This window comes from Saccopteryx bilineata, chromosome 5, assembly GCF_036850765.1.
Source record: "Saccopteryx bilineata isolate mSacBil1 chromosome 5, mSacBil1_pri_phased_curated, whole genome shotgun sequence".
In the NCBI taxonomy this organism is placed as follows: Eukaryota; Metazoa; Chordata; class Mammalia; order Chiroptera; family Emballonuridae; genus Saccopteryx; species Saccopteryx bilineata.
The window spans coordinates 141,660,113-141,683,899 of NC_089494.1; the positions used below are offsets into that span (position 1 = coordinate 141,660,113).

At 37.8% G+C, this 23,787-nt stretch overlaps 1 protein-coding gene across 1 annotated transcript in view; it reads left to right on the forward strand.

Annotated features, from left to right (window-relative positions):
• C5H10orf67 (chromosome 5 C10orf67 homolog) overlaps positions 1-23,787 on the forward strand; it is a 130,021-nt gene that overhangs the window by 70,767 nt on the left and 35,467 nt on the right. The window contains exons 10-12 of the mRNA XM_066233060.1: positions 19,861-19,923; positions 21,009-21,088; positions 21,163-21,228. Coding sequence (XP_066089157.1) covers positions 19,861-19,923; positions 21,009-21,088; positions 21,163-21,228 — 209 coding nt within the window. The remainder of the gene's footprint in view (positions 1-19,860; positions 19,924-21,008; positions 21,089-21,162; positions 21,229-23,787) is intronic.

A 23,787-nucleotide genomic window follows, 5' to 3' on the forward strand; every position in this document is an offset into this window, starting at 1 on the left:
GCAGAACATTGTGGGAAAGCCAACATTATGCTCATTGTTGATGTGGTCACTGGAGGTGGTGCAGAAATAGAGAGACAGGACATTCTGGACACGTGCATGGTCTTCAGAGATTGTCAAAGACTATTTACTGTATTTTGATAGATTGAGTTGACACAAAAGACTCTCCCTTACATTAGATCTTTGTCTCATAATATGGATAACCTTAAGATATAGAGATAATTGAAAACATACACTATAATTACTTATTTTTAAATCAAAATTTTCACTTATATTAAAACAAATTTATCTTTAGATTCTTCTCTAAGAGAATTGAAATAAAAAATCTGAGTAATAGCCTATTTAAAATACAACTGAGCCTGGGCCGAGTAGCTCAAGGTTGTGGGTTTGACCCCTGTTCAGGGCACACACAAGAATCAACTAATGAATGCATAAATAAGTGAAACAACAAATCAGTGTTTCTCTATCTCTCTCACCCTTTTTTTTCTTTCCCTCACATCTCTTTCTCTCTAAAAATTAATAAATAAAAATTTAAAAATAAAACTCAACTGAAGGTGGCTTTTACTTTCTACAGTATTCTGAGTAGTTTGATGACTTTCAGTATATTTGGAACTGAAAATATTTTAGTGAAAATAATATGTAAACTTGTTGCACAAGTGAAAAATTCTATTTGCTAAAATCACTTGAGAGATTTTATGCTTTATTTTACTTGTAGGATTTATATTTTAGTATCATTTAACTTAAGGACCTAAGTAAAATATTACCATGGAAATAAGGAAAAGATAAATTTAAGATCTGTATTAATTTCTGTTCTTCCTTAGACATTTTCAGTCATGGGGGCAGATGCTAGGTCCTGACCACATGTAATGTCAGCTTGGTGATAGTAGAAGAAATGTTGTCATTGACTTTCGGGAGCATCCAAGCCTGCCATCTTACCTCTCACTGTGTGCTGTTGCTTTAGTCCATCTGCCTGGGTTTCAGCTGTGGGTTTCTCCTCTGTTCCCATTGGGAGTTGAAGTCAGTCTTGAACACTAGGTCATTTGGCCAAAATCCTGTCACTGCCCAGACAGGGGACTTGCCCCTGAAGAAGAGTGAACAATCTGACATGCTGTCACTCCTCCTAATTGCCGTCATGCTATATGGCAGTTCTGTCACCTGGTGCTGGGAGTTCTGTCATAGAATTGCTTCCATACTGACACGCAAGGCTGAATCAAGCCTGATGTGGCCACAGTCTTTGGACACTGGCATTGGACTGCTGGCTACCCTCTTCGAATTCAGCACTACCAACTTGTCTATTTCCCAGCTCGGATTTTTTCCAGGCCCAGAGTCTCCAGGGCCCAGTTTTCTCCTCATACCGAAGGGTATGTTTATGTATGTTACAACAGACCTCAGCTTTTTTTGGAAATGTTTTTCATGGAGGGGGGTAGTTACACTTTTCTTCATTGGGTACCCTTTGTTTTCCTTTCCTCAGTGTACCTCTTCTTGTTCATCAAGAAAACATGAACTTTAAAGAAAAAGTTATTTGTTTTTCTCTTAAATATTCATTATTATGGGCCCTGGCCAGTTGGCTCAGTGGTAGAGCATCGACCTGGCGTGCAGAAGTCCCGGGTTCGATTCTCGGCCAGGGCACACAGGAGAAGTGCCCATCTGCTTCTCCACCCCTCCCCCTCTCCTTCCTCTCTGTCTCTCTCTTCCCCTTCCGCAGCCGAGCCTCCATTGGAGCAAAGATGGCCCGGGCGCTGGGGATGGCTCCTTGGCCTCTGCCCCAGGCGCTAGAGTGGCTCTGGTCGCAACAGAGCAATGCCCCGGAGGGGCAGAGCATCGCCCCCTAGTGGGCAGAGCGTCGCCCCCTGGTGGGCATGCTGGGTGGATCCCGGTCAGGCGCATGCGGGAGTCTGTCTGTCTTTCCCTGTTTCCAGTTTCAGAAAAATACAAAAAAAAACCCAACAAAAAAAATACACACACACAAAAAATTCATTATTATGTATTACTCCTAACTTGCAGATCTGCTCAAACTAATCAGTGATAGCTCACTGAATTGATTGAATGCTAGTCAAATCTAAAGAGTTCTTAAATTTTGTTTGCCAGTGCAACTTTATTACCATATCAAGATACATTTCTATTTAGGCTTTTAAAATTTTTGAAAATAGCTTGAGGATCTCCTTCACTAATCTGAAGTGGGATTCATTCCTTTGTTGAATATATAAGTATATCTAAATATCAGGAACAGAAAAGCAGGTTACCTACAACCAATGTCCTGAACAGTTATGGAGTCCAGTTCATCTAGCAGGGGTCTCAAACTTGCGGCCCGCGGGTTTGAGACCCCTGATAATGGCTGAAAGTGTGTGGTGAGCCCATATTTGGTTTCATGCCGCCAGAATTAGTGAGCACCTGTCTAAGGTTCCCTGGGGTGTGAGTCTGGTTGTCTGCTTCTCTAGTTGAGAATATGCAAGTGGGTTCTGATTAAGATACACAGCATTTTCTGGTTTGCATTAAATAAGAACAAGCATATTTTAAAAGGTATTTTTTATATTAAAATAGAAAGATTTCACTGCACAATTTTACATTCTTACACCACCATTGGAAGAGCTAGGAGAAAAAGTATTAGCTAAGCAACAACAACAAAAAAGATTTCAGAAAGCACCCAAACAGCTGGTTGATAGGGATCAATAAAAAGTCAGTATAACTTCTAGGTACCTTTGGAAATCTCCCACCAAATAGCTTTGTCTCAACGGTAAGGAGAGTGTTTCTTGAAAGTCACTATGAAACTCATATCACCAAGTCCATTTACCTTGCTTTTAATGCCTTTGCATAATCTTTCCAATGTTTCCAACAAAAGTATAGTTCTTTGAAATTCCTGACACATTGTATCCTTCAAAAAATTTTAAGTTTAATGTAAATATTTTCAAGTAACAATACTGATGTAATTTGTCATAGCAAGATTTGCATTTGACACCTTTATTTATACCATTTCTTTTTTTCTTCCATTTCTACCATTTCTGGCATTTTTATTTCTTTATGTAGACCTAAGTTTCTGTCTGGTATCCCATTCCCTTCTCCTGAAAACCCTTTTTTTTTTTATTTGCAGGGGTTTTTTGTTATCAACACTTATTTTATTCAGAAAAATGAAATTTAATGGGGTGACATAGATCAATAAGAGTACATAGGTTTCAGGTAAACATTTTTATAGCATTTGAACTGTTGATTGCGTTGTGTGCCCATCACCCAAGTCAAATCATTTTCCGTCACCTTATATTTAACAGTTATTATTGATACTCATCAAGTGCTGTACTCTCCTTGCGAGTCAATGAAAGATCAGTAATGTGTGCCAATATTTGTTTGCAGTGGGACTACTTCCGCCTCAGAACATACACATCTCTGATGAATGGTATAAAAGATTCAGGGTGTCCTGGGATCCTTCACCCTCTCCGGTTCTTGGGTATAAAACTGTGTATTAGGCAATGGGTAAGGAAGCACCTTTATCATCATAGAAATGCACTGGAGAGTTATTTGGGTTTGAGGGTATTCTTTGTTGCATCTCCTATGATTTGACTCTGCTGGCAATTCAGTTATCATATCAAGTCCTCTTTGATCAGAGGTAGTGTTTATGGCAATAGCATTTTTTTATAAATAAATTTTTATTAATGTTAATGGGGTGACATCAATAAATCAGGGTACATATATTCAAAGAAAACATGTCCAGGTTATCTTGTCATTCACTTATGTTGCATACCCATCACCCAAAGTCAGATTGTCCTCCGTCACCCTCTATCTAGTTTTCTTTGTGCCCCTTCCCCTCTCCCTCCTTCCCTCCTGTGCTCCCCCTCCCCCCTCCCACCACACTCTTGTCCATGTCTCCTAGTCTCGTTTCTATGTCACACCTACGTATGGAATAATGCAGTTCTTGTTTTTTTCTGATTTACTTATTTCACTCCGTATAATGTTATCAAGATCCCACCATTTTGTTGTAAATGATCCGATGTCATCATTTCTTTTTTTTTTTTTCTTTCTTCCTTGTATTTTTTCTGAAGCTGGAAACGGGAAGAGACAGCCAGACAGACTCCCGCATGCGCCCGACCAGGATCCACCCGGCACGCCCACTGGGGCAACGCTCTGCCCACCAGGGGGCGACGCTCCACCGCGACCAGAGCCACTCCAGCGCCTGGGGCAGAGGCCAAGGAGCCATCCCCAGAGCCCGGGCCATCCCCGCTCCAATGGAGCCCTGGCTGCGGGAGGAGAAGAGAGAGACAGAGAGGAAGGAGGGGGGGTGGAGAAGCAAATGGGCGCCTCTCCCATGTGCCCCGGCCGGGAACCGAACCCAGGTCCCCCGCACGCCAGGCCGACGCTCCACCACTGAGCCAACCGGCCAGGGCCCCGATGTCATCATTCCTTATGGCTGAGTAGTATTCCATAGTGTATATGTGCCACATCTTCTTTATCCAGTTCTTCTGTTGAAGGGCTTTTTGCTTGTTTCCATGTCTTGGCCACTGTGAACAATGGTGCAGTGAACATGGGGCTACATGTATCTTTACGTATCAATGTTTCGAGTTTTGGGGGTATATACCCAGTAGAGGGATTGCTGGGTCATAAGGTAGTTCTCTTTTCAGTTTTTTGAGGAACCACCATACTTTCTTCCATAGTGGTTGTAATACTTTACATTCCTACCAACAGTGAATGAGGGTTCCATTTTCTCCACAGCCTCTCCAACATTTGCTATTACCTGTCTTGTTGATAATAGCTAATCTAACAGGTGTGAGGTAGTATCTCATTGTAGTTTTGATTTGCATTTCTCTAATAACTAATGAAGATAAGCATCTTTTCATATATCTGTTGGCCATTTGTATTTCTTCCTGGGAGAAGTGTCTGTTCATGTCCTCTTCTCATTTTTTTATTGGATTGTTTCTTTGTTTGTTGTTGAGTTTTATGAGTTCTTTGTATACTTTGGATATTAGGCCCTTATCTGAGCTATTGTTTGAAAATATCATTTCCCATTTAGTTGGCTGTCTGTTTATTTTGTTGTCAGTTTCTCTTGCTGAGCAAAAACTTTTAGTCTGATGTAGTCCCATTTATTTATCTCTGCCTTCACTTCTCTTGCCTTTGGAGTCAAATTCATAAAATGCTCTTTAAAACCCAGGTCTGTGAGTTTAGTACCTATGTTTTCATCTATGTATTTCATTGTTTCAGGTCTTACATTTAGGTCTTTGATCCATTTTGAATTAATTTTAGTACAAGGGTACAAACTGTAGTCGAGTTTCATTCTTTTGCATGTGGCTTTCCAGTTTTCCCAGCACCATTTGTTGAAGAGGCATTCTTTTCTCCATTGTGTGTTATTGGCCCCTTTATCGAAAATTATTTAACCATATATATGTGGTTTTATTTCTGGACTTTCTATTCTGTTCCATTGGTCTGAGTGTCTATTTTTCTGCCAATACCATGCTGTTTTGATTGTCGTGGCCCTATAATATAGTTTGAAGTCAGGTATTGTAATGCCCCCACCTTCATTTTTTTCCTTAGGATTGCTTTGGCTATTTGGGGTTTTTTATAGTTCCATATAAATCTGATGATTTTTTGTTCCATTTATTTAAAAAATGTCATTGGGATTTTGATGGGAATTGCATTAAATTTATAAATTGCTTTGGGTAATATGGCCATTTTGATTATATTTATTCTTCCTATCCAAGAACAAGGAATATTTTTACATCTCATTGTATCTTTTTTGATTTCCTTTAACAATACTTTGTAGTTTTCGTTATGTAGGTCCTTTACATTATTTGTTATGTTTATTCCTAGGTATTTTATTTTTTTTGTTGCAATCGTGAAGGGGATTATTTTTTTGAGTTCGTTCTCAAATGTTTCATTGTTGGCATACAGAAAGGCTATGGACTTTTGTATGTTAATTTTGTATCCTGCGACCATACTGTATTGGTTTATTGTTTCTAGAAATCTTTTTGTGGAGTCTTTGGGGTTTTCAATGTATAGGATCATATCATCTGCAAAAAGTGATACCTTTACTTCTTCTTTTCCGATATGGATGCCTTTTATTTCTTTCTCTTGTCTGATTGCTCTGGCCAGAACTTCTAGCACCACGTTAAATAAGAGTGGAGAGAGTAGACAACTCTGTCTTGTTCCTGATTTAAGAGGGAAAGTCCTCAGTTTTATGCCATTTAATATGATGTTGGCTGATGGTTTATAATATATGGCCCTTATCATGTTGAGATATTTTTTCTTCTATACCCATTTTGTTGAGTGTCTGAAACATAAAGTTGTGTTGTATTTTATCGAATGCCTTTTCTGTATCTATTGATAAGATCATGTGGTTTTTGTTCTTTGTTTTGTTGATATGGTGTATTACGTTAACCGTTTTACGTATGATGAACCATCCTTGAGATTCTGGGATGAATCCCACTTGATCATGATATATTATTTTTTTTTTAATATGTTGTTGTATTCGATTTGCTAGTATTTTAGTATCTGTATTCACTAGAGTTATTGGTCTGTTGTTTTCTTTTTGTGTGCCATCCTTGCCAGGTTTCAGTATGAGGGTTATGTTGGCCTCATAAAATGTGTTTGGAAGTATTGCTTCTTCTTCAATTTTTTGGAAGACTTTGAGTAGAATAGGAACCAAGTCTTCTTTGAATGTTTGATAAAATTCACTAGTATAACCGTCTGGGCCTGGACTTTTATTTTTGGGGAGGTTTTTGATAGTTTTTTCAATTTCCTCCCTGCTAATTGGTCTGTTTAGGCTTTCTGCTTCTTCATGACTCAGTCTAGGGAGGTTGTATTGTTCTAGGAATTTATCCATTTCTTCTAGATTGTTGAATTTGGTGGCATATTGTTTTTCGTAGTTTCTACAATAATTCTTTGTACATCTATGATGTCTGTGGTGGTTTCTCCTCTTTCATTTTGGATTTCGTTCATATGAGTCTTTTCTCTTTTTTTCTTGGTGAGTCTTACCAAGGGTTTGTCAATTTTGTTGATCTTTTCAAAGAACCAGATCCTTGTTTTATTAATTTTTTCTATAGTTTTTCTGTTCTCTATTTCATTTATTTCTGCTCTGATTTTTCCTATTTCCTTTCTTTGGCTGGTTTTGGGTTGTCTTTGTTCTTCTTTTTCTAATTCCTTAAGGTGTGAAGTTAAGTGGTTCACTTGGGCTCTCTCTTGTTTGTTCATATAGGCCTGAAGTGATATGAACTTCCCTCTTATCACTGCTTTTGCTGCATCTCATACATTCTGATAGGTCATATTGTCATTTTTATTTGTCTGTATATATCTTTTGATCTCTGTGTTTATTTCTTCTTTTACCCATTCATTTCTTAAAAGCATGTTGTTTAGTTTCCACATTTTTGTGGGGGTCTTTTCCCTCTTTTTTGCCGTTGAATTCTAGTTTCAAGCCTTTATGATCAGAAAATATGCTTGGTACAATTTCAGGTTTTCTGAATTTGCTGATGTTATTTTTGTGGCTCAACATATGGTCAATTCTTGAGAATGTTCCATGTACACTAGAGAAAAATGTATACTCTGTCGCTTTGGGATGAAGTGTCCTGTAGATGTCTATCATATCCAGGTGTTCTAGTGTTTCATTTAAGGCCAATATATCTTTAATGATTCTCTGTTTAGATGACCAATCTAGAGCTGTCAGCGGTGTATTGAGGTCTCCAAGTATGATTATATTTTTGTCAGTTTTTGTTTTTAGGTCAATAATTAGCTGTCTTATATATTTTGGTGTTCCTTAGTTTTGTGCATATATATTAAGAATTGTTATGTGTTCTTGATTCAGTGTCCCCTTAATCATTATGAAATGACCATTTTTGTCTCTGAGTACTTTTTCTGTCTTGTAGTCAGCATTATTAGATATGAGTATTGCTACACCTGCTTTTTTTGGATGTTATTTGCTTAGAGTATTGTTTTCCAGCCTTTCACTCTGAATTTGTTTTTATCCTTGTTGCTTAGATGTGTTTCTTGTAGGCAGCATACAGTTGGATTTTCTTTTTTAATCCATTGTGTTACTCTGTGTCTTTTTATTGGTGAGTTTAATCCATTTACATTTAGTATAATTATTGACATTGTGGGTTCCCTATTGCCATTTTATAAATTTTTCTGTTAGTTTTGTATCTTGTTTGATTCTTTTCTTTTGTTTTTCTATCATTTGTTTTTGTTTGTTTGTATTCCATACTTCTTTCCTCTGTTGCTATCTTTTTAAAGTTATGTGCTTCTGTGGTGTTTTCTTCAAGGGTGGTTACCATTAAGTAATGAAAAGGGTACCTATCATGTTCATTTTAGTACCCTATCTAATGAGTGTTTCTTCCTTTATCATCCTTTGCTACTGTTAATATCCGTCCTCTCCCCTTTTCCTTGCTTTTGTTGTCACCGTTTAAATTTGGTTTTATTGTGCTCTTGGTGGAGCTTTTACTTGTGGCTTTGTTTTGTTTTGTTCTTTGTATCTGGTTGGAAAAACCCCTTTAGTATTTCCTGGAGTGGGGGTTTTCTGATGATAAATTTCCTCATCTTTTCTGTATTTGTGAATGTTTTCATTTCTCCTTCCTATTTGAAGGATAGCTTTGATGAGTATTGTATTCTTGGCTGAAAGTTCCTCTCTTTCAGAACTTTAAATATTGGGGTCCACTCTCTTCTAGCTTGTAGAGTTTCTGCTGAGAAATATGATTATAATCTATTAGGCCTTCCTTTATATGTTGTATTCTTCTTTTCACTGGCTGCCTTGAGAATTTTTTCTTTGTCGTTGGTTTGAGCCATTTTCATTATGATGTGCCTTGGAGTAGGTTTTTTGTGGTTAAGAAAACTCGGTGTTCTGTTTGCTTCTTGAATTTGAGGCTTTTTAGTTCTTTCCACAGGCTTGGGAAGTTCTTGTCTATTATTTGTTTGAATATATTCTCCATTCCATTTTCTCTCTCTTCTCCCTCTGATATACCTATTATTCTTATGTTATTTTTTTTTTTTTGATGAATCAGAAAATCCTGTAGGGCTTTCTCATTTTTTTTAATTTTTGAGTCTCTCTCTTCTTCTCTCTGTTGTGCCTCAAGTTGCTTGTCTTCTATGTCACTAATCTTACCTTCTATCTGGGCTGTTCTGTTAGCTAAGCTTGTTACCTCATTTTTCAGTTCATCTCTGTTTGATTTATTTTTATAGTTTCAATTTCCTTGGTAATATATTCTTTGTGTTCATTGAGTTGTTTTCTGAGCTCCCTAAATTGCCTTCTTGTGTTTTCTTGTATATCTCTGAGTATTTTTAGGATTTCTATTTTAAATTCTCTGTCATTTAGCTTCAAGGTTTCCAATATATTAAATTTTTTCTCCATAGATTTTCCACATCTATCTGTGCTACTTCTCTATCTTTTGTATCCATGATATTCAATTTCCTTTTTCTTAATGGCATCTGAGGGTGGTCTTGTTGATAGCACTAATGATAATTAATAAAGAATAAAAAGTAAAAAGAAAAAAAGTAAAAAAAAGGAAAAAAATTTTTGCAAAAAAGAACAAAAAAACCCAATAATAGTTTATTATTTCCTTCCCTTTTCTTTCTTCTCTTCCCCTCCTCCTCCCTCCTCCTTAGGAAAATATCAGGATGAACTGTGAATTATATTATGCTAAATGAAACAAAAACTGCCTATAATGGAGTGCCTGAGTTGGGGGAAGTGTTCAAGGGACAAAAAAGGAAGTAGGGACCCACAAAATGCAAAAAAGGAAAAAAATTGGGTCAAGTATAAAATGATTTGCTTGTAAATGATGGTTGACTAAGAGATATAATGAGCGGGATAAGAGGGAGACAGGAAAAAGGAAAAAAAATAACTATTGTATTAAGAGGAGCAAAAACAATACAATGGAGATCCTGGGTTGGGAGGAATACAAATGAGTTAAAAAGCAAAGTAAAAAGCACCCAAAATGCCACACAGAAAAAAACTTGAGTCCCAAATTAAATAATTTGTTCGTGATTGAGGATTGAATGAGAGGAAAAGTAAAAGGAGAAAAGAAGAAACTAATAGAGAGGGAGAAATAAGAAAAAGGGGGAAAGGAAAAGAAGAAAAAAGAAAAAAAGAGAGAGAGTTAAGAGTTTTGGAGTGTAATCCTCATGGAGAGTAAGGAAGAAGAAAAGAAATAAAATGTAACACTTATGGGTAGTGTAGTTCAAGAAGAGGAAAGAATAAGACAGGCAGAGAATAAAAGGACCAAGGTGGAGGAAATAGAAATAATAATAATAAAGGCAAGAAGATGAAAGAAACAAAAAAATAGTGGAACAAGTTATAAAGTCTGTGGATTTTTCTTGATTTTGAGAGGTTAACTTCTTCCTTTTTCTTTCCTCTCCCTCTTCCTGGTCGGTGACTCTGTACCTCAGGCTCTGCCCCTGTGACATGCTTAGGTAGAGATTTGCAGTTGATGAGACTCTACTGTGATGTCATATATTAGGCTTCAGTCTCATTGGTAGTCTAGGCTTGTTAGCATTTGCAGGCTCCAACAATGAGAGAGTCCGTTTTCCCGGAGCCTCTCTCCTAGTCTCTCCTTCCTGAATTAGCAGCCTGATGATCCAGCTATAAGGCTGCAACTGCTTCTGCCTGGGGAGTAAGAGGCTCAAAGAGCTGGCAAATCCCTACTCTATCCCCACTCAATGCAGGGCTCTGGGTAAGGCTCTGGCACTCAGAGCCACCAGCGTGATCAGGTGGGGCTGGGAGCCAATTGCTCTCAAGGTGACTTTCTATGAGCCTGTTCCAGGCCTGTTCAGCACGCCTAGCACTCTGTGGGACCACTCTTCCCAGGCTTTCCGCACCTTGTAACCTGTTTTGGCTGGGAAGAAGATGCCCTAGTCACTGCCTGCAGTACAGGAGGTCTTAACAGCTGCCAAGTCCCTCTTTTTAGCGTATATCTCTGAGTATGAAAGCTCTGCCAATCAGAAGTTGCCCCCACCCCTTTGGCAAGAGGCACTAAAAAATATCACGCCTCTTGTCTTAGATGGCTGAACTGAGAGAAATCTTGTCATTTAGAGCCGCGTAGGTCAGTTGGGAGGTGTGCAGACTGTGGGTTAAGCTAATTTCAGCGATTGGATCCACCGATCTGCTCCAGGAAGGACTGCAAGCTGCCCACGCGCCCCTCCCTCGATGCTTGATTGTTAGCTTGAATGGCTGGGTGAGGCTCCCTGCCCAGAGAAGCTCAGGCATAGGGAAGTTCGCTTTGGCACACTCCCCGCAAGCCGCTAGCAGCTGCTGCTCGGGGCGCGCCGGCGGTTGCTCGCGTGGGCTGATTCACCACAGGCACACTCCTTTCTTGGCTTGAAAGAACGTCCCTGCTGCAGCCTAGCTTCCTCCACACCCTTAGCCCCGCCCTCCACTCTCAGTTCCAAGTGAAAGCAGCCTTTGCTCAGGTTAGTGAGGAAGGCAGAGTGTTCCTTTGTCCGACTTATTTCCTTCAGGGTTGATTATATATTTAGTCAATTTTTCACTCGACCCTACTTTCACCTTCAGTTTGTGGTACTCCCAGACGCTCCAAGGATAGATTTTTCTGTCTCTTGTTGAAATTTTGGGGAGATTTGTCAGTCGCGCTCCTCGTGGCACCATTTCTTTGACGTCCTGCAATTCTTATAGTACAGGAGGTCTGTTGGCAATTAATTTTCTCAGCTTTTGTTTGTCTCGAAAAACATCCTTATTTTGTCTTTTTTGTTTTTTGAGAGAGAGAGAGATAGAGAGATAGAGGCTGGGAGAGAGACAGAGAGACAGAAACATTGAACTGTTCCTGTATGTGCTCTGCCTAGGAATCAAACCAGCAACCTCTGTGGTTCAGGACAACACTTCAACCAACCAAGTTATCCTTGTCTTCATTTTTTTTTTTTTTTTTTTTTTTTTGTCTTCATTTTTGATAGAACTTTTCTGAGTGTAAAAGTCTGGGCTGACTGTTTTATTTTAATATTTTAAAGATGTTATTCCATTGGTTTTTTTTGTCTCGCATAGTTTTCGAAAAAAAGAACTCTATAAATTTTCACTTGTCTTATTAATACATCTTTTACTTTGGAATGCCTTCAAGAGTTTATCATTGCTTTTCAACAGACTATAATGTTCTTTGTTTTTTGTTTATTTCTCTTGCTTTTTCACTCTCTCTCTCACTCTCTCCTGATTAAACTTCTGGAATTATTGGTTTGATATATTTTATTAGCCTTGGCCATCATTTCAATGATCTCTTTTGCCTCATTTTCTCTTCTTTCTCTTCTGAGACTCCAATTACATCTACATTAGATTCTTTGATATTGTCCCACTACTCTTGGCTGTTCTACTTAGTAATTTTGAATTATGTTTTCCTCTTTGTTTCACCTTGGGGAGTTTCTTTTGACCTACCTTCAAATTCACTAATTGTTTTCCTCGGCAGTATTGAGTGTACTGATAAATCCATCAAAGAAATTTTTCATCTTTGGGATTGCCTTTTTTATTTCTAGTGTTCCCATGTGACTCTTTTTATATTTTTTCCATCTCTATGCTGAAATCCCTTATATATTATGTACTATGCATGTTGTTCATCTTTTGTCCTAGGTTCTATAACACTTGAATTATAGTTATTTTAAAGTCCTTATCTGATAGTTCCAAGATCTGAGTCATCTTTGACTCTGGTTCTGTTGATTGCTTTGTCTCCTGGCAATAGGTTATTTTCTCCTTGCCCTTTTGTGTGTCTCATAATTTTTTATTGAATGCCAGACATCATGTGTAGAGATTAAAGAGTATTCATACCTGAAAATAGCATACCTCTTATATCAGACTGTTTACATAAGGCAGGGGTCCCCAAACTACGGCCCGCAGGCCACATGAGGCCCCCTGAGGCCATTTATCCGGCCCCCGCTGCACTTCCGGAAGGGGCACCTCTTTCATTGGTGGTCAATGAAAGGAGCACATTGACTATCTCATTAGCCAAAAGCAGGCCCATAGTTCCCATTGAAATACTGGTCAGTTTGTTGATTTAAATTTACTTGTTTTTTATTTTAAATATTGTATTTGTTCCCGTTTTGTTTTTTTACTTTAAAATAAGATATGTGCAATGTGCATAGGGATTTGTTCATAGTTTTTTTTATAGTCTGGCCCTCCAACGGTCTGAGGGGCAGTGAACTGGCCCCCTGTGTAAAAATTTTGGGGACCCCTGTCCTAGAGACTGATTAGAACAAGGGAAAAACCATCTCTACCCTCACTTATTAAGTACCAGGCAAAAGCAGCCTATTATTAGCAAGGGAAGAATAGATACATAAAGAAAGACCCACTCCGTGGCAAAGGTGGACAGGCTCTACTGAAAGATAAGTGTGAAGCAGCACACAGAGAAAGTGCTCTGTTACTCTCACTCCCACTCTAAGCACACACCTATCATGAAAGGAATATCTAGGCTGTGGTTCATTAAAAGAAACCATAGCAACAACCAAAATCAACTCAACACAACTGGCTATACTGGCTCAGCCCTTATGTCAGGGGTCCCCAAACTTTTTACACAGGGGGCCAGTTCACTGTCTCTCAGACCATTGGAGGACCAGACTATAAAAAAAACAAAACAAAACTATGAACAAATCCCTATGCACACTGCACAATCTTATTTTAAAGTAAAAAAAAACAAAACGGGAACAAATACAATATTTAAAATAAAGAACAAGTAAATTTAAATCAACCAACTGACCAGTATTTCAATGGGAACTATGCTCCTCTCACTGACCACCAATGAAAGAGGTGCCCCTTCTGGAAGTGCGGCGGGGGCCGGATAAATGGATAAATGGCCTCAGGGGGCCGCATGTGGCCCGCGGCTGGGGACCCCTGCCCTATACCATGATTACTGCTTGATTGCATACAGCCTTATTATATTTTAGTCTCAGTGGTCCTAATTCTCATGTCTCTTCTCTCCCAATTATAAGCACATGAAGCTGGTTCTTCTCTCTTCATGTTGTTTTGTCACTCCCTCCTCCCACCAACCACCACACACTGGCACATTACTGGTGTTCAAAAAGAGCTGTAAAAAGAAAAAGATGTTGGTATAAAAAAAATCAAGATTAATGAAATTTTAGGGACAGAAGATTGTCTTTCTTCAGGATGAGTTAGAAAGCTTGTTTTGATAGTCATGTAATTGATGGTTTAAAGGAGAGAAAGAGGCAAGAAGGCACCAAGGCCAGAAAGAATTGTCAAAGTTGCAAAAGAGGTATGTTTGTGGCAATTAGGCGAAATGAAAGAATGCAATAACTCCTTCATTGACAAAAAAAAAGAAAAAAAAGACATGATAAAGGAATATGCTTAGTCTGTGGTAACTAATAAACATAATTGCACTTCTTCTGTTATTACAAAACTTGGCTGTTGACTCCTAATTTAGAAGATTATATTTGTTTAGTGTTTTTCTGTATTTTTTTGTTTTGTTTTGTTTTGTTTGTATTTTTCTGAAGTGAGAAGCAGGGAGGCAGAGAGAAAGATTCCCACATGCGCCCAACTGGGATCCACCCATCATGCCCACGGGGGGGGGGGTGATGCTTTGCCCATCTGGGGTGCTGCTCCACTGTAACTGGAGCCATTCTGGCACCTGAGGCAGAGGTCATGGAGCCATCCTCAGCACCTGAGCCAACTTTGCTCCAGTGGAGCCTTGGCTGTGGGAGGGGAAGAGAGAGACAGAGAGGAAGGAGAGGGGGAGGGGTGGAGAAGCAGATGGGCACTTCTCCTGTGTGCCTGGCTGGAAATCAAACCCAGGACTTCCACATACTAGGCCAACACTCTACCACTGAGCCAACCGGCCAGGGCCTAGTGTTGGTTTTTAAAAATATTTTTAAGAATTGCCTTAAAATGGAAGACAAATTTAAGAATCACAACTTCTGTTATAAAGAAACCTAATTTCTTAATTTTATAAATTTTTAGGTATAAAAATATATACAAATTCAAAAGAAAATGATAATATTTATAAGACATTATTTCTAATCATAGGTTTTGATTATCTTTATAATGGTTAATTTCTATTTCCCTACTTAGGAAGCTATCTACTTTTATGCTAACATTACCATTCATTTTCACCACCAGCTATTACTTAGCAGTCCAATATTTGCACCTGTCAATGAAGTAGCCACATAGAGACCAACATGTATATTCCAGAGAAAGTGGAATGTCAGCAGCTGACAAAACAAAATGACAGTTTAATGTGGACAGAGCCAGGATTCAATATAATGTGCTATAGCAAAGTTGAAAGTTCAACTCAAGCTGAAGAGCAAACACTCTAGTCTACTGCGGTCATGGTCAGAGTATCGTCTTCTGGAGAGATTGAATAATTATTTGCTTTACAGAAAATATGTTTTATCACAGTTATCTCTAATACAGTCAGTCATTTTATAGGAGTCAGGAACAGAGAACTTTGAAAATTGAAACTAATTTTTACTGTATGTGAATTTAAACACAGTCTTTTTTTATATAAACTTTAAATTACTGATGACTTTGGATATAGTGAAATAAATAAATATGTCTTTCCACCTGGAAGCTTATTTTGTTTTACCTTCCTGTTTTAATAACTTCCTATGGATTATTTTTTAATTATTTATTGATTTTAGAGAGATAAGAAAGGGAGGAGAGAGAGTGAGATCAATCTCTTCCTGTATGTGCCCTGACCGGGATCAAACCTACAACCTTTGCTTATCGGAGCTATCCATAGATTAATTGTTTTTAATTTGGCTTACTTTTTTTTTTCCTGTTATCAAACTGGCAAATGTTCTCCAAAGCTTATTGCTTCTACTCTAGTGATTTTCTAGGTCCATGTGAACGAAATGGCAGTGAACTCATTCTGAACTCCTTGTGTCCTGGGCAGAGAGGCATTTAGTGGATCATGCCCTTTGAGAACAAATAGGTGGAAGGATCCCAGAAAGTACATGCATTCAATCTCCTTGGTGACCCCCACTTTTTTGAAGCCATGGAGGACTAATGATAAAGACTTTTCATTGTTTTTGTTAAACTGGTGTTGCTGTGCATTGTGTTGTGTTTCTCTTTGGCTAGCTTCCCATCATGTGATCCTGGGCAAGACTGTGTCACTATGCTGATTGGTGGTGATAGGTGGTAATTTCCTCTAGGAAGTTTGAGATAAGTGTAGACAACCAAGGGAACAATTATTTGGGTAGTTCTAGAACCACCAAACATCTCTCCAGGTCTGTGGGTACTGATGGAGTAGGAGTTAGAGTTTAGAGAACTAAGTAAGAGTAATGAGTTGGGGCCCAGGTTTAGGATTAAGTCAGTCCTGAGAATTCTTCTATCAGCCAGGGAGAAATCAGAACTACACATCAATCAAGAGTGGGCACAGCCTTCTATCCCTGACCATGTGCTTTTCTATTTCATGGTTGGCCTTATTCAAGTCATTAGCTGATGCCTCCAAATTCTATGTCTAGAATTGACCCCACCCTCAAATTCTAGGGCCTGTCCCAATTGTCTGTTGTATGTCTTCATTAGTCTGTGCCCTGGGTACCTCAAACTCAGTGTCTGAAATTGCATTTACCAAATTCTTCCTCCTGAAAGAAAAGAAGGAAGGAAGGAAGGAAGGAAGGAAGGAAGGAAGGAAGGAAGGAAGGAAGGAAGGAAAAGATGGAGGGAGGAAGAGAGGGAGGGAGGAAGAAAGAGAGAAAGAAAGAAAAAGAAGAAAGAAAGAAAGAAGAAAGAAAGAAAGAAAAAGAAAGAAAGAAAGAAAGAAAGAAAGAAAGAAAGAAAGAAAGAAAAAGAAAGAAAACTAGTATACAAAATTGTCCCTATTTTTATTATTTTTTCTTATCATAGTGAATGGTACCATTCTCCATATAATTGCTCAAACAAGAAATTATAGTTAGTTCTTTTTAAAGTCCTCTACATTCGCCCTCTTTCATAATTTCTCTCAAGTATATCTTCTCTTCCTCAGCCCTGTTTTTTTTTCTGTTGTATCTTAAGAGCTTAGAATGTTTCCTGACACAAAGTAGGAATTCAGCTAATATTTAATGAGTGAAAAAACAAAGCAAACAAAGCCATTGGCCCTGTAGGAAACACTTAATTTAGGAAACAGACCTTAAATACATATATTTTGGAAAACATTCAAGTGAAACTTTTATCCATTAAGCAGGACAGGATGCTATGAAAAAGGAACAATCTGAGGAAAAGAACAATTTCTTGGAAGTAAATTTTAAAAAGTGGCAATGGACAGATGAATATTAAAAATGACACAGCTAAATATCTAGTTAATAATCTGGAAGATAAAGTTAAAAAAAGTATCTTATAAATAGTGAAAAATAGGGACAGAAATTATGAGAAAAATTAAATAGTGGCTGCTACAAGAAAAGAAAAAATGTTTGAACTCTAATTTTTATATTCACTAACGTCTCAGTTGAGTTTGCAAACACAGACATACACACATGCACATGTAATGCAGGATGATATGGACACAATAAAAAGAAAAACTAGGTAAGATTCAGAAGTGAAAGAAGCTAGAAATATTAAATGTTGAAATGCTAAATTAACTCATGGAACAGATACTACTCACAACAATTAGGGGATATTTCATTGCTTCATGTGCAAGTTTTACTTCTTTATGGACAGTTACATTACTTGGTCGTATAGTAAATAATACATAAACACATTGTTAATGTTATTTACTGGGTTTCAGTTTTTAGAATCATGTGTGGATGAAGCATGGAGGACTTAATTATAGTTAGAGAACAATCCTTCTGACATTGAGAATGTAAAAATAACATTTCTTCTAAAATAGGGAAGTTGGGTGAGTGAAGATGTGGCAAAACATAAAAGACTAAATAAATTTCCCACTTTTCACAGTGAAGAGTTCATATATCAAATATGCAAGCTTACATATATTGAAATCAATGTAAAGGCAACAACATTTGCAACTAAAAAATTGGACAGGCAAGGGGTCAGAGAGAGGGTGGAAAGTAATGTGAATGCTCTCAAATTTTGAACTTTATTTGTGGGGAGCTCAAATCAGTGAAGGCTATTATTTATTTATAAAGGTAAAGAGAAAAACTAAAAACAAGAAACTCCTTAGCTTCTGAGAAGTGATTATTTTATGTTTATGTATACTATTCTATTTGCAGTTTATTTTTTAAATATGTGCATACATTATCATTAAAAATCTAAGGTAATGTGAATAGAGAAGTCAATAGGTTAGTTTATAGAAATAAACAGTAATATTTATGATGTATCTGACACAGAATAGGCACTCAATTAATTTTAGTTTTGATGGCTGTTATTACAAATTTTGTTATTTTTATATATAGTAGCGAATGTCAGTTGGGTTCTCTCTGTATTTTCATATACAAGTAAAAGTGGGTCAAATCAGTTTTGTTCTTTGTGGCAGCCTAGAGCATTCTCATGGTTTCTGCAGATGCCATGGAACTTCTGATGGTTGTTGCTGTTAATGGGCTCCTTCTTCCACTGACCCACGTCAGTTTCCAAGTCTCCTTGTGTTCTACTTGCCATCCCAGTTCACACTACTTAATCAGATGCTAAATTCAATCTATTTCTGTGATCTCTACTAAAAAACACTTGCTCACATTACACCTTTGCAATTGTAAGTTCAAAGAGGTTGAAAAAAGTTAACTGACATGAAGAGTTTACATCACCTAGATGCCATTTCAAATTGAATATTGCACATTACCCCTGGCACCGGTCAGCCAAGGCTTCACCACATACTAGCACTTGTAGCCTTGTGGTCTTGCCTGGCCATGTTCTCCTCTCTCTCTCTTCTCAGCCCCTCCTTCTGATTGCTTGTGGGAGCTTGAGGTCCCTTTTATCTTATTCTGCAAGACTCTCTAGCTCCTACTTCCAGACTCGGCTCCAGAATGCCCTTGGAAGAGCTCAACCCAGGAAGACAGGTAAAGGATCGGGAGGGGTCTTTTGGGTCATAGAATCCACTAGAGAAGGTAGTGGTGGCAATAAGGAGCATTTTTTCTGTCTATTGTGTAGAAATCTAGCAATAGCTAACCAAGCAGATTTTTATATTCGACATATTTTCTAACTGCCATCTACTCTCCTCATCATTAGAAAAGTATAATAGCAAAAATTCAACTTGAGTATCATTTAAAATAAAATATTTTTTAAAGCTTCCCAGGTAATAACTGCCCATTACATTTTTTAAAAGGATAATGGTAAAATTTGACCAATATATAATTACAGGGTGATGTTTTTGTTGTTGTTTTTCCAAAGTTAGAAGCAGGGAAGCAGACGGACTCCTACATGCTCCTAACTGGGATCCACCTGGCATGCCCACCAGGGGGCAATGCTCTGCCAATCTGGGGCATTGCTCTGTTGTGGCCAGAGCCATTCTAGTGCCTGAGACAGAGGCCATGGAGCCATCCTAAGTGCCCGGGCCAACTTTGCTCCAATGGAGCCTTGGTTGTAGGGGGAGAAGAGAGAGATAGAGAAGACAAAGAGGGGGAAGGGTGGAGAAGCAGATGGGCACTTCTCCTATGTGCCCTGACTGGGAATAGAACCTGGGACTTCCACACGCCAGGCCAACGCTCTACAGCTAAGCCAACTGGCCAGGGCTCAGAGTAATGTATTTCTAAATGCACTAGTGGGAAAGTTGGATTCAATGGGCTATAACTGTCCAGTTGCAGGTGCAGTATGCAAACACTGAGCTTTATAATTTGGATAAAGCAGATAAGACTCCTGTGAGACTATGATTGAGACTATGATTGGCATATTTTAAGTCTCAGTTGCCTTTTTCTAAGATGTACAGAAACCACATCTTTATTCATTAATTTGAAATGTTATACAGGGTGGAGCAAAAGGAGGCTTACAATTGTTCATATGAAAAGTAACACAATAATTAATAAGTAACAACACAAGAATACTCACAACTGTAAACCTACTTTTGCCCTACTCTGTATTTACCTGGTTTATGTCCTTTCCAGGTTAGATCTGCAACACCAGTTCCGACGCTTGAAGAAAAGACGGAGAAAATGTCAGAGTTGAAGGTATAATAATGATTAATATGACCATTGTTATTAATATAATTTTTTTTTTAATGCCTGCACATGAGAGAGAGAAAGACAGTGACAACAAGGGAGTGAGATGAGAAACATCAATTTATAGTTGCGTCACTTTAGTTGCTCATTGATTGCTTCTTAATGTGCCTGGACTGAGAATCTCAAGCCAAGCCAGTGGCCCTTTGCTCAAGCCAGTGACCTTGGGCTCTAGTCAGTGACCATAGGCTTCAAGTCAATGACGATAGGATCATGTTGGTGATCTCACACTCAAGTTGGTGACCTTGTCGTCAATCTGGTGAACCTGCACTCAAGCCAGATGAGCCTGCACTTAAGCCATCAATCTTGGAGTTTTGTATCTGGGTCCTCAGCATCCCAGGCCAATGCTTTATCCACTGAACCACCACTGGCCAAACTTAATTATTGTTTTTATTGATGCTGGATATTTTTATCAAGTAGCAATGACTTTGACAGATAATTAGTCTTAGAAAGAGACAGAGGTCATGACTGTCTGGGATACATCCCTACCACACTCAAAAGAATCTCATCCTAAAATGCCTACAGTTCCACTGTTAGAGATTAATTCCTTTTGCTAAAATATTTTTTCTTATAAAATATAAATAATACTGAGAAATAATAGAAAGCTCTAACGTGATTGAGTTGCTCAGAGCCTTTCCTGAGAACGGTTTGGAAAGAAAGAAGAAATAGACTAACTGGAAGCAGCTGCTGCCTCTGACGAAGAGCTGGAGAGATCACAATAAGAGGGAAACGAGATTGTACAGAAGGAATACCTCATAGGCAGAGGGCTGATAAAGATAAATTTGGTTGCTTCCTGATGTTGTCTAGTGCTGGCTGCCTTTCAGTGAATTATAACAAGAAATTGAGACATAGGATCTTAGTTAAATTCTTCCAATATATGAGAATTTGAGAGTAAATGGAAGTCACTGTTTCTTCAAATTACTTTTGGTAGTAGTTAGAATGTGCATACTATTAATAACAAATTATATTTCATATTTATGGAGAAACAAGGTATATTGTTTACATAATTAACTTTGTGATATATTTTCTATTGAAAGGTTGAAGAAAGACAGTTTTTGCAGAAGGAAATAGCAACATTAAAGGCTACTTTAGAGAATGACAGAAAGAAGGCAGAAAGGTACTAGAAATAGTGAATCATAACTATTCCTTTTTAGCTAATACAAAATCTAATTATCTATAACTTTATTACAGGTTTAGGAAAGAATCTGAACGGATAAGCAAAATCTGGGAAAAGAAATTCTTTATTCTCAAGAACAGGTATAGTATAATGATATATACACATTTTATTTATAAATATATGACTAACCATCTTTTAAGAAAATGAGGAGTAATTTTTCTGTACATATCAATTAATATAAAATGCCTTCATACACTTTTAACAAGAAATGCAAAATAATTGGCCTAAAATAGAAAAGTAGTCAAAGTCATTTCAAAGAAAAAGTAATTTAAAACTCTGTTTTATTCCCAATCTTAATGGGAATAAAACTTTTAAAGAATAAACAGGACATCCCTATTGATACTTAGTTTAATCAGCCCTACATAGCCATTTTCTTCATGGGGCTGTTAGAACGTTTTCCTGCTCATTTGCACATTATCGTATTTAACTAGTCTATATTGTCTTTGTAAAATTGCTTTGCATAGTAGATTCCTTCCCTTTTTCAGAAAACAACACCAACTCTTTAATTCTTGGATCTAATTTTTATTCATATAATTATTTTAACTTCTCTTCTCTATATCATATATATATATACCATATATGGCGAGAAAGAGAGAAAGTGAAAGAGAAAGAGATGAGGAGCGTCAACTTATAGTCCTATCACTTTAGTTGTTCATTGACTGCTTCTCATATGTGCCTTGACCAGGGGCTCAAGCCATGCCAGTGACCCCTTTCGCAAGCCAGCAGCTTTGGGCTAAAGCCAGTGACCAGCGGGTCAGGTCTACAATTCCACGCTTAAACTGGTAACCTCAGGGTTTCAAACCTAGGACCTCAGTGTCACAGGTCAATGCTCTATCCACTGCACCATTACTGGTCAGGCATTTCCTATGTCTTTTTAAAGATGGAGAAAGTTAAAAAATAAATAAACATGGAGAAAGTGACACTGTAAAATTCTGCAAAAGCTAAAAGCAATGCCACGTAGAAAAAAATGTTTATTTTTTGCCTTGTTCTAATATGTTAACATTAATCTTCTGTACCATATATTCCTGCCATAATTTTCTGCAGATTCTCTTCTTTATCACATCTTAGAAATTTCTTTGCAAGATTTTCTTATAGTCAAGCATCAAGACAAGATAGATTTAATGTTGGTCTGATATCCTAGTTTATGCTTGAGGCTCACACCTGACTTAGTGGGATGATAGTGCCATACATTGGCACTGTTTTTCATAACATCCACTCTGTGTATGTATAAAATTTTACACATTGCTGTATGCATTACACTGAAATAATCCCAGGTGGCACATTGAGGATAAACATTACAGAAAGTAATACTACTAGATGACAAGTGAAGGATTTCCTGCTTGTTGTTTCACATCTCTGTTGAAACTACTCTGTGCTGTGAAAACATGAATATATTAACACTTGCCCTGACAATTCAGTTAAGATCAGATAGCATATACAAACAGGTGAAACTAGAGGCTAAGAACAAAAGAAAGCTTAAATACCCACTTAATTCCATTTCCCCACACATGGACTTTGGGCGATCTCTGAAACTGACTAGAATGTCTTTCCCTTACTTACTTCTGTGGGGGTTATTTGCATCCTTAAGATTTTCCTTGTATCTGTCCCTCTGGGATTCATCTTATACTCAATGACCATTTATAAGAATGTCTTTGTTTTACTTCAGATTGGCTTGCTATTAACCAAGATATTGACAGCCATATTCTTCATTTTGGTCTCTGCAGACTTTATGTTGGTATCTAAATATTTAGGACAGCAGAAAGTATTATTACACACTAGAGCATAATGTTGGGACATAATGCATTATGTCTCTCTGGTTTGATAGCAACACTAAGTGTTAATTCACAGTGATACATGCAACAACATAGACAGTGTATATATCCATAGTGCTGTTCCTGGTGTGGTATGGAGATTAATTATACAGTTGCAGATTTGTGTGTGCTAGTTTATTTCATTTCACAGTAACAAATTATAAATCAGGAACAATCAGTTTTGTTTAGTAGAAGAAAAACTTCATCTTAGCTGGTGAAGATAACAGTTCAATCCAGTGATTTCTCAACCAGTTCATAATTCATATTCAGTCCCAATCCAATTCAGAGCTTCTTCTCCAAGCTTTTTCTTTGTTCTGCTGAGTTGGCTCTATTTCCAGGAACATCAAACTTAAGCAGTGCTGACAAGGACAAGGGCTAGTCCTTCCTCTTAACATGGTGTGCCTGGCTCAGCTGCGGATGTTATCATTACTTTTTTCTTGGCACATGTAGTGCTCAAGGGTGGCACATGAGCCCAGGAATAGATCACTACATGGGTGATGCCACAGTGATGTAGCCACTCCCACCTCAACCCCGGGAGTTCGTCCACAGGCACCCCTCTGAGCCAGGATACAAAAGCAATATACAAAAATCAGTTGTGTTTCTATACACTAACAACAAACTACCAGAAAGAGAAATTAAGAAATAATCCACTTGAAATTGAATAAAAAAGAATAAAATGCTTAGGAATAAATGTACTAAAGAAGTGAAAGATCTGTACAATGAAAATTATAAAACATTGGTAAATAAAATTAAAGAAGACACAAATAAATAGATCCTCTATGCTCATCGATTGGAAGAATGAGTAGTCTTAAAATGTTCATACCACTG